Source organism: Corythoichthys intestinalis, chromosome 18 (assembly GCF_030265065.1).
Source record: "Corythoichthys intestinalis isolate RoL2023-P3 chromosome 18, ASM3026506v1, whole genome shotgun sequence".
In the NCBI taxonomy this organism is placed as follows: Eukaryota; Metazoa; Chordata; class Actinopteri; order Syngnathiformes; family Syngnathidae; genus Corythoichthys; species Corythoichthys intestinalis.
The window spans coordinates 12,740,771-12,757,751 of NC_080412.1; the positions used below are offsets into that span (position 1 = coordinate 12,740,771).

General features: G+C 38.4%; 1 protein-coding gene across 2 annotated transcripts in view; it reads right to left on the bottom strand.

The window, feature by feature from the left end:
- Positions 1–16,981, bottom strand: part of LOC130906565 (SEC14-like protein 2) — a 21,269-nt gene continuing 4,288 nt past the window's right edge. For both annotated transcript variants that reach the window (XM_057821031.1, XM_057821030.1), the window contains 10 exons: positions 10,847–10,890; positions 9,913–9,975; positions 7,859–8,047; positions 7,689–7,784; positions 7,543–7,603; positions 7,019–7,102; positions 6,843–6,949; positions 1,243–1,382; positions 987–1,156; positions 1–923 (listed from right to left, as the gene is read on the bottom strand). In XM_057821031.1, coding sequence (XP_057677014.1) covers positions 769–923; positions 987–1,156; positions 1,243–1,382; positions 6,843–6,949; positions 7,019–7,102; positions 7,543–7,603; positions 7,689–7,784; positions 7,859–8,047; positions 9,913–9,975; positions 10,847–10,890 — 1,109 coding nt within the window. In that variant the 3' untranslated portion in view covers positions 1–768. The remainder of the gene's footprint in view (positions 924–986; positions 1,157–1,242; positions 1,383–6,842; positions 6,950–7,018; positions 7,103–7,542; positions 7,604–7,688; positions 7,785–7,858; positions 8,048–9,912; positions 9,976–10,846; positions 10,891–16,981) is intronic.

Consider the following 16,981-nt stretch of genomic DNA (forward strand, 5'->3'; position numbering starts at 1 on the left):
CATGATGGTTCATTTCGTTGAAAACAGTCATATGATGCCACTATCAAATAAAGTGTTACCGGTTAATAACTTTTGGTGTAAATATCCCATAATACAGTAAGGACAACTGCAGCTTATAGTCAGGTGCGAAAATTACGGTAACACGCTCATGTAAAGCTGTTGGAACATGCACGAGGGCGAATGAAGAGGACGCTGAGATATACAGTAAAGGTCCCTCTTAGCCCCATTGGATGCCAGGAATGTTAGGCAATAGCCAATGGCAGAGCAGCTATAAGTATGTTACGTTCAGTAAATTCTAGGAGCTGCGAGTACCAGTCATAATGTATTTTTGCCGTTCATATCCTGATTTTTTTTTCCATAACCAAGCAATATTTTCCCATTGAGGCATGTCTTAACCTGAAAACTCTGTAAACTTAAAAGAGTTAACTGTAAACTGTGTAACTGTAAACTTAAACTGAAAACTATGTAGAGATGTTTGTAAGTCGACGTGCCACGGTAGTTAGTTTAATTTCAACTGGACGGGGCATCCATTCAATTGCTTCCACCCACTCCCAGTTAAATTAGTAAAATGCATGACATTTGAAAGTTTACAAACCAATCCAGTCTAGAAAACAATTATCATTTTATTATAATACTGTTATTGTAGTGATAATAACATCCTTACAGGAGGTAATAATTACAAGTCCACCAACTATTGTTTTGGCGGGGGGAAAAACACATTCAGCTCTTTGGTGTGATTCAAGTAAAACTTTTCTTCTCACTGCTGGGCTACGATTGGTCGTTGGTTGTCTTGTCTCGTTGACTAGACGAAGTGGTTGCGGGGTCTTGTTGTGTCTTTAGGCGGTCAGGCAGCAAAACCTCCACCGTAAAGCTTATCCTCTTGGCCTGGAAGATGCTGTACGTGTTGTCGAATCGCAGCACATCTGCACAAACGCTGGATTATTTAGTATTCCAACTTGTTGGCTGCCATTGTTAAGTGCACTCACATATGCCGGGGCGCTCGCATGTCAGCGAGCCATCCTCGGGCACCAGGTGAGCGTTGTAACGCTGACTGGGCACCACCACCTCCATCTCAGCCGCCTTTTTCCACTCGCCCATTTTGGCCTTCAGAAAGACCCCAAAGCCAATGTCGGCGCCCTCGCTGGAAAATTGCCACCTGACATCATTAACAAAAAATATAATATAAAAATATCCTCCTCGAAAAAACTGAAATATAGAAAAATGATCAACAAAACGTCCAACCTGAGTACACATCCCGGGAAGAGAATCTCAAAATCCAGTTGTCTTGTGGATCCCCGGCTGACAGTCAAACACTGATCGTATTCCACCGACACGTGATCCCGCACGTAGTACGAAGTAGGAACCGGACCCACGTGGTTGATCTGATGGGAAATAAAATAAAAGTTAATGTTGGGAGGAAAATTTCTTTTTGGAAAGGAGGACAAACTTAAGGAACTCACCATTATCAATGTTAGCCGGTTTGCTTTTCAAAAAAATGTTTACAAGTGTTCGGCAAAAACATGACCGTGTACAGGGGACAGTGAAGTCAATACGAATAGACACTGAAGTTCATTTGAAATTGTTTACCCAATCCATATTGCTAAAAATGTGTAGCAGATATAAAATAAACAGTATACTATAATTAATAAGCAGGCACGTGGGGGCGGAGGGTGCTTGAGCACCTGCCCCAGTGCCCCCTACATGCCCAAAGTGCCTGTTTTGACAAGGCTTTTTTTTTGTGCGTATGTGTGTGCTAGCCGACTGTGCAGGCACGCCACCAAGTACTGTACTTGAACACCGAAAACACCTTTTAATCCCCCCCCCCCCTCCTCCTGCACGCTGTTCCTCTGTGACCTGGGTGTGTGGTGAGGAGTCTGAGGAAGTATGGTTGAAAACAAACGGTCTTACCCTATTAAACCATGTTCCACCTAATACTGTTGTGAAAATTCTTACACCAGATTTATTGTGGGGATATTTAAAAAAATAATAATATGTAATTTTCTCTTATATAGTTTTCTACTTTAATAATGAATTACCCCCCGCCCCAAGCCTATTTCGACCCGTGTGTCTCTACTCTCTATAGCAGGGGTCCCCAACGACCGGGCCGTAGACCGGTAACGGTCCGTGGCGCATTTTGTACCGGGCTATGGAGAAATAATAAATAATTTATTAACGACTGCATTCTGACCGATTGACTTAGGCCTGTGCCGCTTAACACACCAATATCCCTGTCTACTCTAGATATACAACTACAGGATAGGAGGTCGTCATAGAAATGCATTGATTGGACTGTTAGCAGTACATCTTGTTTTGTATATCTATAGTATGTGCGCTTGGCCTCAATAATAACATATGACGTAGGTTGTCGTCCATCACATTCGTTCCCGGAAATAATAAGCCCCCACACTAGAATGACTGAAAAACAGACGTCTTTGGACAGATTTTTTACGGGGAAAAGGGAACCTGACGAGCCAGAAGATGAGCCTACAACCTCGAAGAAAACAAAATCTAAGTCAAAATCAAAATCTAATCTAAGACCCACGAACTGCGAAGGAGTGGATTCGTGACCCGTATGTGAATAAACTGAGTGATTCAAGCATGAATATCAGCTTGTAGAGATCGCAAATCACGGCGACCTTAAACATACATTTGAGACAACAACTCTACCGAGGTTCTGGATTAAAGTCATTTCGGAATATCCTGACATCGCTAGGAGAGGACTGAAAACTGCTACAATTTCCAACATCGTATCTTTGGAAGCGGGCTTCTTTCACTCCCATGTCAGGACCATCTCATCACAATGAAACAAGCTCAGGCCTCCCACTGATTCAGCAGGTGAGTTGTATTTAACACTTTTGCACTTAACACGACGGGGCTAAAAACAAATGTTATTTTATATTTGCTGTATTTTTCTGCCGCACATTGCAGGTGTTCTGACAAATTTGGCATGCGTACAACGTTAAAAATGACCGCGAATGCAGCGATTCTAAAGTACACACTACAAACTTTCTTTAAAGAAAGGACTATTAACTTACGTTTGCCCTGTTAGCTGCACACAACAACTGCACGCAGCTCTCTCACTTAACGACTTTGCCGTGTCGTTAAGCATTAATTTACGCCATTTTCGTGTTGCACATGTATGTTTATGACGTAAATAGTTTTTTAGCACCATTGGATAACATTGAGAGTCCAACTGAATATAAAAGAGGGCTTTTTTCACCGTCACAAAAGCTTTGGGAGCAAAATTTTATAAGGGTGCAAAATTTGACAGAACACCGGTCCGTGAAAAAAAAGACCCAAATCAACCGGTCCGTGATGCAAAAAAGGTTGGGAACCCCTGCTCTATAGTCAACCATATTTGTCCATTCTCTTCACAAAATTATCAAGAAAGGTACACATCTTTAAGTTGTCTACTAATGAAATAATAGTTTTGAAAAAACTGTGCTGATGGTGGCTCAGTGAACATCTAACTATCTTGAGTGAGTCACAGCCAGAAAGTGTTGATGACAGTGTTGATTTCTATTCATTGTTCCCTCCTCCCAATTAAAGTCTGTTACAGTCACAGGCAATTATACTGTAAAGCTGGTGAAACTGGAAGGTATTTTGTTGTAAGGTGTATAAAATTTTTGTCCATGTGCCCATTTTGATCTATGAGCACCTGCAACCATTGGTCTCTGCACGGCCCTGGTAATAAGTATATAGTTTTTTTCATTTTGTTATCAAAATATGGACCTCCAGTACGCAAAAGTGACAAGCTTTCACCATTCACTAAATTTGAAATTATATTACCAAATTCATCAGGCCAAATTTAACACAACCAAATTAATTCATTTTCATGAATGAATTTTAATTAATTTGACTCATTGGCTGATATTGAAAACAATATATTTCATTTAATTTGATTACTGGTAATTTGCTTTTAAATTATGTATAAAATAATAATATGATGTTAAGTCTTGAGCAGTGGTGGGATGTAACAAAGTAAAAGTAATTTGTTACTGTACTTTAGTACACTTTAGTGTATCTGTACTTTACTTGAGTACAAATATGAAGTGGTAGTTTTTACTTTTTACTTCACTGCATTTTACAGCAGGTATCAGTACTTTTTACTCCATTACCTTTCAAATTGTCTCCTGCGTTACACATTACTTTTGTTTGCTTTCTTTTTTTCTCATTGTGAATTGACCGTTTCGTTTTCATGCCTCCGGCGCAATCGATCAGCCATGTGCAACTATACTGTAACTGAGCACTAGAGACAGCAACACGAGTACAAGCAAGACTAGGTTCACAATATATTGAACAATAAAAACCACCAGACTTTTGTACAGTGGGTGGCTGTATGTACCTGATAGTTGCTTGCAATCTGCCATTAAGCTAAGTTTTGGCATTTTTGAGCTTGTTAAGCTTCTGTTTACAGTGCATTCAATATTATTGCTTTTTTTTTTTTTTTTTTTTTTTAATCAAACTAAGCAGTCAATTTTCTTTTTTAAAATTTTTTTATATTATATATATTATTATATATTATTATATAGATATATAGATATATATACACTGTATATATACCCCTCTTTAAAATAAACTGCTGTATTTAAGCCAAAAGAACTGTTGTGTTTGATAGAATAATATGTGTATATGCTGCCACAGCAGTTTCATGGCGCATTAAGCCCCCAAACGATTTTTAATTTGTCCGTTTTACCCTGGAAACACCCATTTACAGACACCACACAACCACTATTGTTTCAACCCTGCCATAAAAAGAAGGTATGTAATTATATGTATTATTCGAAATGTCTATCATGTTTAGCTTAGAATCATTAATTGATGAAATTATTGATTATTGATAAAATTATTCACCTGACATTTTAACCTTTTAAACAAATTACATCACAAAGAAAAAAAATAGTGTTTGTAACTAGATAACAGATATTCACCCCATAACTATCATTTAATTGTTTTGTTTTTTTTTTGTTACTGTCTCATTTCTCCTGATATTTTAGATAATAAATAATCGATCCAAACAAAGAAAGGTTGAATAAAAACGTTTAAAAAGGTAAATATTTGAAAAAGAAAATCTCGACCACTCCTTGATGTCTGCGATTTCTGCATTGTGACCCTTGTTATATTACCATGTTTCACCCATAAAATCCCCAAAAATGGCTGAGGCCATTCACAGCTGTGTCTTGACACTAAGTGAGACATGCTGCACGAAGTTTTGAAATCGAAACAAGGTAAGTACGCGATAATATCATATATAAAATATAATATAAAATCATGGTGTCTTTAATTATGCTCTCTCATGCTCTCACCTCGAGTTGGGTTTAGGGGTTTAATTTTTAGTTTTTTTAAATGCCCTTTTGTTAAAAACTTTTCTTCCCCAGAAAATTGAGATTTTAAGCTGTCCAACAATGTATCACACATGCATATAGGGCAATTTTGAAATTTGGCCAAATTGGGGGTCTCAGAGCAGAGCTTCATTTGGCCAAATTGGGGGTCACCTGAGTGTTTTCCGCCATTATATATGGCCATATTGTCTGTGTTTTCCGCCACACACACCCCTATATATAAATATATATTTTTTAATTACATTTTTGCATCAGGAAAAATACTTTTACTTTACTTTACTAAGCAAGTAATTTTGTCATTTTACTTGAATAAATTGTTTCATAGATACTTGTAGTTTTAATCATGTTTTTACACCTGTAACTACTTTTGCTTAAGTAAAAAAAAAAAAAAAGTGAGTACTTCATTCACCAAAAACTTATTTCAGGTGTCATTTTTTTAATGAGCTACAAATAAAATTTGATTCCTACTGTTTTATTTCTCATTGAACATAAAGTAGATGTGATTAGTGTTTGTTCACTATATTTTTTTCTATTTACTTTTTTTTTTACGTGTAAAGCATTTATTCACTTGTACTGTATGTGGATTCACACAATCTTTTTTTCTGCAAGATGTAAATAAATTCTAAAATTTGTTAACTCATTGGCTGCCAATGTCGGCACTCGATGTCCAACCCACTTTGATTGGAAGATCAATGGCACTGAAAGATGAGCTATCACAGCCCGTCTTCCCAGTTTGAATGAATTGGACATCTGTCCTTATGAACATCAGTCAATGAGTTAATATTCATATAATATCCAGGTGCTAAGCACCACCCTCTGGCGGTCAGGAGGAATGAAATAGAACTGTAGATTAACAAATGCATTATGATCATTCTTTCATATAGTATCTCATTTTTTTTACAGTTAAAATAAAAAAAAAAATACTTTTCTTTAAACATGTTTGACTTTATACGAAATATTTTATTTAACGGTATTTATGAAAGGTAATCAAATTGGAAATCTTGTTATCTCGCACACTATCAATAGTTCAGCTTTATAAAAAGAAAAAAAAAACAGGAAAATGTGTTATCCATTCAACTCGGTGCCTTGCTTCCATGCCTCACTTGTCCTGGGCCCAATTAATTATCTAAAGAGACAGTAAGAGAGCAGCGGCATGAATGATGATGATGTGGTCACCACCAAAACCAAGCTACTAATGCCAAGCCACTCTGAAATGCTGCTACAGCGTCGTAACGTCTACGCCAGGAAGCGGGTGCAAATTGCTTAGGTTTGCGGTGTCTGCAATTTCCTCCCAAAACGGGAAGATTCATTCTTAGTATAGAAAAAAATGTTTCTGACATCATTTCTCCAACTAGAAATTCTAGGTGAGCGATGTGCACAATGCAAGCCCTTTTACGCAGAGGATAAAGAATATATGCACATGTCGCTGCTATCTTCAACAGGAAGTTTTGGCAAGCTGTTTGCTATCATCTACTAAAGCTCCAGCTTAACACCGCTCACCCTTGTCCGACAGCGAGGGTCTCCGTCCGGGTCTGTCATTTTCCCGCCGTAAATGACCGGCAGCTGCTCGGGGTCGATATGCCTGAGCAGCACCTCTTGCCAGTCGGCTGCGGAATCAAACGCACGGCAGTCAGCCATCTCGGCGGACCCCGGACGCCCGCTTCGTTGCGTCTCACCACCAAGGATGAAGATCTTCTGCCGCGTGATTTCGCTCAGGAAGTGTTTGATGAGGTTGTAGGCCACAGGGAAGAGTTTGGGAGCTGCGGATGAGGAAAGAGTTGATTGGTGGCTTGGAAAGGAGGAACATGGATGACCAATGAATGATCTTTAATTAGTGTTGTACCGATACTACTTTTTGGCTCCCGGTACCTGGCTGTGTGATATCAGCCAATGCTATTACTGTATCGATTCAACGTTTTTTGTTTGCTTTTAAACATACATTTTATTTTCCATTTAATACTAAACTAACTTGAATGTGAAGTTAGATGCTGATTGGACACCACATGATTGGACATCTATCATTCCTTTTTTTTTACAGCGGCGTGCGTAGCGAGTGGTCACCTTGGGAAGGACAACCAACGTTTGTAAACTATATCTCAAAGAGTGCATGTTGCGTAGCATAGGCGAGTTATTTGTCAGTACTCCCAGACAACGATGACGTCATTTTAGAGCCGTATCGGTACCGATACTGCAACACTACCTTTAATGACAAACAGCTTCTTGAGGCCTTCTGGGTAGTTGTCCTCAAACATCTGAAGGATCTGAAAACACCACAAAACAAAGATGTAATTTTCAACTAAATGATTTGGAAATCATGAATAAGAACGCGCGAGTCTAGAGTACGACCTCTCCGTAAGTTTCGATGGCCGGTTTCCAGAGGTGTTTGAGTCCCAGGCCCTCCACGTCGTAGATCATTGTGATGGCCTCCACGTTGGTGCCCAGCTGGAAGGAGTGACAGACACGCAGTGAGCATTATCATTAGCACTTCTGCTTTCTGCAGACGCACGGCGGTAAACCTTCCGCGACTGCTCGGCACACTCCCGTTGCAGCATCTCGCAGTCTCGAATCTTGGAGCGGATGAAGTCCTGCTTGGAGGCGGACAGGAAAAGACCTTTAGGGTCCACAGGCCCGATAACGTCGTACCAGACTGGGCTGCCGCCACGGTCGTAGCCGCACATGCCGCCGGATAGGTACTTCTCAATCACCTGCGTACAAGACATGATATTTTTAAGGGGGTGGTGAAATCACCTTTATCGGAATTAAGGATTACGGTTTTGTCATGTTTGTGGCTATCTAGGCATGTGCCGGTTACCGGTTTCAAGGCACAGTATACCGTGGTATGAAAACGTCACGGTTTCAAAACCATTCAAATGTTCCGTCATAACATAGTTACAGTATTAGCTATTTTTGAGGTCCCAAAATTTTAGTGAGAAATCTGTGGCTTGAAACGGCAGTTCTAACCGATCCCTTTCCAGTTGTTGCTGTGTCTTTCAGTGACACTACACCTGAGCTTTTTCCCTGCTCACAAATAGACAATGTCGCTAGTATGGCAGTAGTTCGGCTACTGAAAAGAAACAGACGGCAGCGGCTCCGAGGAGAAAGGACAGGTGATGTGCAGGCAACGCCTCCAACATGATTTCACATTTACGTGATCATAATCCGTCACTTTGCACAAAATTTAAGGCAAGTAAACACTGTCATGAACATTGTCATGAACGTTTCTCACCAGCTACGAGGGTTCACTCAAGCTGGTTTAGTGTGTCTTGCGATGTTAAAACACATACTATAACGTTAGCTTGTTAACGAGACAGATAACGTGGCTAGTTACCATGGCAAGACGGCTAACTAGTTTCCTCTTAACCATTAGCCTACTTTTGTAAAGTCTTCCGCCATTGTAAACATCTGCCCAATTGCAAATATGTTATGAAAAATAAAATAATCATGTTTAAATAGAAAACAGTATCAAAAAAAAAAAAATTAACCCATACATCTCAAAATAACACATTTTAGAGCTATAATTACAATACTGTGATACCGTGAAACCACTGTATTTTTGCTTAAGGTTATCATACCCAAGCCCGTCGATGGTGGGGTGGGGGGTGGGGCAACCGGTTATGGTGATCTGGGCGTGAGGACCATAGGGGCACCTGAATGACCCTTAATTTATTTTACTTTACATTCACATATTTCTTTTTTATTTAAATAACTGTCTGACTAAATATTATGTTCTATTTGATATATATTAAGAAACTTTTAACATATTAAATATTTCAAATATATACATTTTCCTTTTTTTTTTGCACAACGCCCCCATGCCCCCCAACCCCCTCTGTCATAGCAGAGAATGGTTTGACCTTGCTCTGGCGCACTTAGGTCTAGACTACGTACGTGCCCTGAAGCGGGAAATTAAAATCTGTCATTGTTATAAACTCTAAACATGGTGAGTCGTCATAAATCGGGTGCGCAGAAAAGAAAAGAAAAAGGAAAAAGAGATGAAGATCATAGAGGTGAATGAGAAAAAAGGTGAACGAGAAAAAAATGATGACGTTTTTAAAAAGGGGACAAGAAGCCAGAGGATTAAGGCTAGAGTTGGCTGTGGATGGTGATCCTGAGGAGGGGGCACGTCCCCAATCCCACTCAGCGCAGCAGCTGGGGAGGGGGCAGGCACAGGATGTTTAGTTATGCTGTTTTGTTGCTTAGCATGCAGACATAGCACTCTCAGTTCTATTGTATTGTAGCCTACATGGGACAATACAGTAGATGGAAACTGTTTGTTTATATTGTGTCACATTACATTTAAAGTTAAATTTAACTGTCCATCTCAAATAATTTAAAAATTTACACTGTCATTGCTTGCAAAGCGTTACAAGTACTGCGTATGTTGTCGTGACAAGCTGGTGGCAGGGGTGGGGTGGGGTGGGTTGGAGGGGCCCTATAATGGTCTCTTGTCCTCGGGGCCCTGCAAGTCTGTTGACAGCCCTGATCATACCGTCAAAATTTCATACCGGCACATGCCTATGGCTGTCATCCTTTTTGGTGTCACTTTATTTGTTGTCGTCGTTTTTCTCACCTCAGGTGGCCGCCAGTCACTGATGATTGTGTCCACCTTCATTTGTTTCCTGAACTCCACATGCTGGAAGGACAACACACTGTTGTCACGATACTAAAATTTTCAACTCGATATCAATGCACATAAAAACATACTAAAAAAGGTTAAAAAAAAAAAAAAAAAAAGTGTTTTTTTGTAACTGGTTTAAAAATATTTAAATGAGTTTATCACTAGTAGATGTCCAATTCATTTGAACTGGGAGGGTGGCAGCGAATTGACATTTGCAATTTTTTCCCATGATAATAAATTTCTGGTAACTTATGGTCGCCCAAAAACAAAGAACTGAGTTTTGATAAGTTTTGCCATCAAAAAATAGTATTATATAAGATATAGTTATATTAGAATTGTATATTTTGTGGAGCTGACTTCAATGTTAGGAACTGCTCAAGTAAGATAGTGTACCTAACGAAGTGGCCGTAGTGTTGAGCTGAAGAACGATAACACACTATTGACTGTGATAGATGTCGATTTCATTTGAAAAGGGAGAGCCTGACAATGAATGAACAAATGTCATTACTGCCAGACCTCCCAGTTCAAACAGTTTGGATGTCTACTAGTGACAAAATACCAGCAGAAGTGTGAAAAGAACAACACGATTGGATGTCTACCATTGTCAATGGCACGGAAAGACTTAAGGAGGTTTTAGATAGGAGTAACGGCCCGTCAACAGGAAGGAGATTCGTTGTGTTATCAGTACTCACACGTGAACATGCACATACGAAGTGATATTGATTAGAATATGATGACAGTGTTCTTCTGCCTAAGCATCGGTGCTTTTCTGGTCATGTGTGTGGACTTTATCCATATTTTATCTCATTAATCTTCATTGCAATGACATCACTCTTGTGACAGGGAAATAAAATGGTCAAGTGGAACAATGCAAGGCATACGTTACCTTTCGCAACATTGCCTCTGATTTTTGCACGTTGAAGTTTCTGGCTGAAAGACAAAAGGGGAACAAATATTTTTAGCAAACTTGTTGATGACTTCCTCTTTCATTTGGAAAAAGGGACTTAGGTTATCTACTGTATATTTTAAAAAATGGATGGTCAGTTTGACAATTCAAGGTTAAAATGGGAATTCATTTTTATTGCTTTCAAGTTACATGTTCAAATTGATGAAATGTTTGTAACTGCTTGATGCCTGAATTTACATTTAATGCATAGACATCAAAAAGCATTGGAGAAATACTTAAGTACATAAAAATAGTATTAATTAGAAAATGTATAAAATTAAATCGAAAAAATATATACAACTAAAAATGAGAACATTCTAAAATTGAAAAAAAATATGAAAATATATAAAATAAGACACAAAAGGAAATACTGTATATAACATCTATTTAAAATGTAATAATTGGGTTTTTGATGTTTTTGAAAGATTTGAAAGAATTTCTTTATTTTAAAATTTGTATTTTTAATTGAATTTCCATACATTTTTGTATTTCTTTTTATTTTTTAAGTTTTTTTTAATTAAGAATTTTCCCATTTTTAGTTTTATTCTTCAATTCATTAGGTTACACCTTTGTATTTCATTCATTTTTAATTAATTTGTTTTTGATCTTTACTAACAATTTGAATCATCATTTTTGTCAAAAGAAAAATGACTCAAGCAATTATTTAACCATTTCAGGGACAGTAAAGACAAGAATAGAAAGCCACCCAAAAGTTGACACTTAAGATCTTTAACAAGCAGTAATGTTAAAGAGCAAGTGACCATTTTTGGTAATTTAAAAAAAAAAAAAGACCCTTAAAATATCAGCAATTTTTGTATCTTTTAAAGACTATCAATCAAGATTGATTTTTAAAAAAAATAAGTATAAATACATTTATAAATAGAATGTTAATACAAATTTAATTAATATAATTAAAAAGAATAAAACCAGAAATACACACTGATTACATCCCCAAGAAATGCTCAACTCTATTATTTTTTCAATGTAGACAAGTTTCCTGAGCAAAATATGGGCGGCGCCATCTTGGAAGATGTCTGCTCCGAACTTCCGGTTTAGAAAGAACATGAATTGAGGTTGACGTAAGCAGTGTGTTGACAAAGTTAAAACTGCAAAATCAAGCCAGGGGAACCCACTGAATTTCCAAAAATGGATTCAGCATGACGTAGATTAAACGTAGATGAGATTGTATGATTGTAGATGAGATTGTATGATTGTTGTTATCACTTCGTTGATCATTCGTGGACAGAATTATAACAACCTGTCGGCTTGTGTTGACGTGAGGTATAGATTGATACGACAGCCACTTGAATGGTAGAAAAGAAAAAAAACATCAATGTAAGTAAGCTATCCTAATGTAAGTTAATAGTATATGACAAAAAATATAAAATGTCAAATAAAGGTTATATTGCTTGGAAGTAACAGATTGAGCTACTTTATAGGTTGTACAGTAGCACAACACACACTTTAAATAGATGGTGACATAAGAAAACCCGAAACACGAGGCAGCGAAAGCGCAAAATAGAAATTAGTCATTCCCGCGAATGAACGAATCAGTCTTCAGACCCGGAACTGATTTTACAAGAACTCTACTGTGTTGAGAAGCTGCAGCAGCTGACTTGTGTTTTTACGCTACGATTTTAACCTCCTTTGCTGCCACTGACGGTGATAGGGGTCCAATCATGAGGCTCTTTTCATCCTTCTGCTGTGAATTTACATTAGTTTATCACATTCGCTGCCACCCTCCCACTTCAAATGGATCGGACGTCTATCGCTGTCAGTGCCAACCAAAGAGGTAATTCCCTATAAATTACATCAGTAATAATTGCAGACAATACTTTCAGTGACCCAGACACACGGTTATTCTGGAAGTTTCTCATCAAGTGCCATCAAGCAGTAAACGGGGCAACGGAGTGTCTGCCCCTTCAGTTGTCAGAGTGCAATATTTAATGCGATTAGCTGCGGATTAGCCTCAGACACACAGTGCCAGGCCTGCATGTGCAAATACTAATCTCAACAAGAACGACTCAACTACGGGCATTTTGGTTTCGTGTTCTGTGCGTTTCCGGAAAAACACAGGATTATGGGTGTTCCAATATACAGTATATGACGATACTTTGTAACCCAAAAGTCGTTGCCACCCTCCCACTTCAAATGGATTGGATGTCTACTAGTGATAACATCATTGAAATTCATAGCCGACGCATGAATGGACGTCTATCATCTTGGGAAGGGTGACAAATTCTCAATTTTTTTACGGAGGTGTGCGTAGCTGGCGGCCATCTTGGGTAGGGTGATAAGCAGCGCAACTGGCACAACAACGGCACGTTATATGTTCGTACACCCCGATACTGATGATGTCATTTGAGTACTGGATCGGTGCCAATAGTAGTATCGGTATCAGTGCAACACTACTAGTTTTGTTGCCTAATATACAGTGCCTTGCAAAAGTATTCGGCCCCCTTGAACCTTGCAATCTTTCGCCACATTTCAGGCTTCAAACATAAAGATATAAAATTTTAATTTTTTGTCAAGAATCAACAACAAGTGGGACACAATCGTGAAGTGGAACAAAATTTATTGGATAATTTAAACTTTTTTAACAAATAAAAAACTGAAAAGTGGGGCGTGCAATATTATTCGGCCCCCTTGCGTTAATACTTTGTAGCGCCACCTTTTGCTCCAATTACAGCTGCAAGTCGCTTGGGGTATGTTTCTATCAGTTTTGCACATCGAGAGACTGACATTCTTGCCCATTCTTCCTTGCAAAACAGCTCGAGCTCAGTGAGGTTGGATGGAGAGTGTTTGTGAACAGCAGTCTTCAGCTCTTTCCACAGATTCTCAATTGGATTCAGGTCTGGACTTTGACTTGGCCATTCTAACACCTGGATACGTTTATTTTTGAACCATTCCATTGTAGATTTGGCTTTATATTTTGGATCATTGTCCTGTTGGAAGATAAATCTCCGTCCCAGTCTCAGGTCTTGTGCAGATACCAACAGGTTTTTTTCCAGAATGTTCCTGTATTTGGCTGCATCCATCTTCCCGTCAATTTTAACCATCTTCCCTGTCCCTGCTGAAGAAAAGCAGGCCCAAACCATGATGCTGCCACCACCATGTTTGACAGTGGGGATGGTGTGTTCAGGGTGATGAGCTTTTACGCCAAACATATCGTTTTGCATTGTGGCCAAAAAGTTCCATTTTGGTTTCATCTGACCAGAGCACCTTCTTCCACATGTTTGGTGTGTCTCCCAGGTGGCTTGTGGCAAACTTTAAACGATACTTTTTATGGATATCTTTGAGAAATGGCTTTCTTCTTGCCACTCTTCCATAAAGGCCAGATTTGTGCAGTGTACGACTGATTGTTGTCCTATGGACAGACTCTCCCACCTCAGCTGTAGATCTCTGCAGTTCATCCAGAGTGATCATGGGCCTCTTGGCTGCATCTCTGATCAGTTTTCTCCTTGTTTGAGAAGAAAGTTTGGAAGGACGGCCGGGTCTTGGTAGATTTGCAGTGGTCTGATGCTCCTTCCATTTCAATATGATGGCTTGCACAGTGCTCCTTGAGATGTTTAAAGCTTGGGAAATCTTTTTGTATCCAAATCCGGCTTTAAACTTCTCAACAACAGTATCTCGGACCTGCCTGGTGTGTTCCTTGGTTTTCATAATGCTCTCTGCACTTTAAACAGAACCCTGAGACTATCACAGAGCAGGTGCATTTATACGGAGACTTGATTACACACAGGTGGATTCTATTTATCATCATCGGTCATTTAGGACAACATTGGATCATTCAGAGATCCTCACTGAACCTCTGGAGTGAGTTTGCTGCACTGAAAGTAAAGGGGCCGAATAATATTGCACGCCCCACTTTTCAGTTTTTTATTTGTTAAAAAAGTTTAAATTATTCAATAAATGTTGTTCCACTTCACGATAGTGTCCCACTTGTTGTTGATTCTTGACAAAAAAATTAAATTTCATATCTTTACGTTTGAAGCCTGAAATGTGGCAAAAGGTTGCAAGATTCAAGGGGTTCGAATACTTTTGCAAGGCACTGTATATGTTAGTGGAATGTGTTTATTTTTAGTTACTATTTCCCAACTTAACATATTGTCTTTTTGAAGCTAGTATTTCTTATAGGGCTGGGCGATATGGCCTTGAGTACGTATCACGGTAAATTGAGCAGACTTACCTCGATAATGACAAATGACAATACATTCGCCCGAGCAGAATGTTATATAATTTGAAAATCTGAATCAATGAATGAAATACAAATTAACCGTTTCTCGTTGATTTATTTACCAGCTTTGATTGAACATATTTAACAATTGTACGTGCAGTCTAAACATTAAGTATATAAAAAATTCTTGAAAACAATAAGAAAGCAAGTATTAACATTTATAACTGCTTGTATGACTTGAACAATGTACAACATTATAAAAATCAATACGACAGCTGCAAACATGTCAACGTAACACAAATGACTTACAGCTTGAACAGCACACTTCAAACAGACAACTTATTGTTAATGGCTGCTGTGGCATAATTACTCAACACAAGTGGTTACTTCAAGGTTTCAGTTTTTTTTCTCCCCAGAACATTTTTTAATACATGCACACACACATGCACCCCCCCCCCCCCACGCACACACACATTAAAGCCATACTGCTCTTATGCCAATGAAACAATTAAGAATTTATGTTGGTAGTAATGACACAGAATAAAGCAGGCACATACAGGAAAATAGCTGTGGCAATTAAACGGTCATATTATATGTTTCACTGTTGGATTTTACTTTATGCTGAATGCTTTACCATCATAAAAGGTATCAGAGAAATTACACACAGAGATACAAAATAACGCAACATACTAATTGCTAGATGCAGTCCTTGCCCAATGCACTCATTAAGTTCAGCCATTTCGACAAGGTTAGAGCCGCTATCCGACTCCATCAAGTTCATTTGTAGCGTAAGCCGCTAGCGTTAGCCTGTGGCCTGACTACCAGTAGAAAGCACTGAAAGCACCCTCTCCTGAAATCGTGAGAACCAGGGAGGACAGTGGGTGAAATACAGTCTGGATACCACCAAGAGTCTACTTAATGTCAGGTGAAAGTTTGGCAAAGCTCCCTTAGGCCACACTTCATCACGTTTGCTTGTAGCATTAGCCGCTAGCGTTAGCCTACCGGGCTTCTGTTTGTTTGACTTCCTGATAACCACGTGACTTCATACGTAAGCACACTGCTTTCTTAAAGGGGAATGAACATAGCCGAACAACACAGTCAATGCGGGAGGAAAAGACTATTTTCTTGTTTTATTAAATTACCGAATTTATCGACATGATCAAAATTACATTGGTCATTGTGAAGAATTTTGGTAACGGTAAATTTTCGGTATATCCCCTGGCTCCAATTTCTTTTTCACTAGGGCTGTCTAAAATTATCGCGTTAACGGGCTGTATTTTTTTTTTTTTTTTTTTTAATCACGTTAAAATATTTGATGCAATTAACGCACATGCCCCGCTCAAACAGATTAAAATGACATTACAGTGTAATGTCCGCTTGTTACTTGTTTTTTGGTGTTTGGCGCCCTCTGCTGGCGCTTGAGTGTGACTGATTTTATGGGTTAGTACCATGAGTGAGCATGGTGTAATTATTGACATCAACAATGGCGAGCTACTAGTTTGTTTTTTGATTGAAAATTTTACACGTTTTAATAAAACGAAAACATTAAGAGGAGTTTTAATATAAAATTTCCAAAACTTGTACTAACATTCATCTTTTAAGAACTACAAGTCTGTCTATCCATTGATCGCTTTAAGAGAATAATTTTCATGCCATCTTGTTGATTTATTGTTATAATAAACAAATACAGTACTTATGTACCATATGTTGAATGTATATATCCATCTTGTGTCTTGGCTTTCCATTCCAACAATAATTTACAGAAAAATATGGCATATTTTATAGTTTGAATTGCGATTAATTACGATTAATTAATTTTTAAGCTGTAATTAACTCGATTAAAAGTTTTAATCGTTTGACAGCCCTATTATTGACATATCTTAACGTGTACTCTTTAT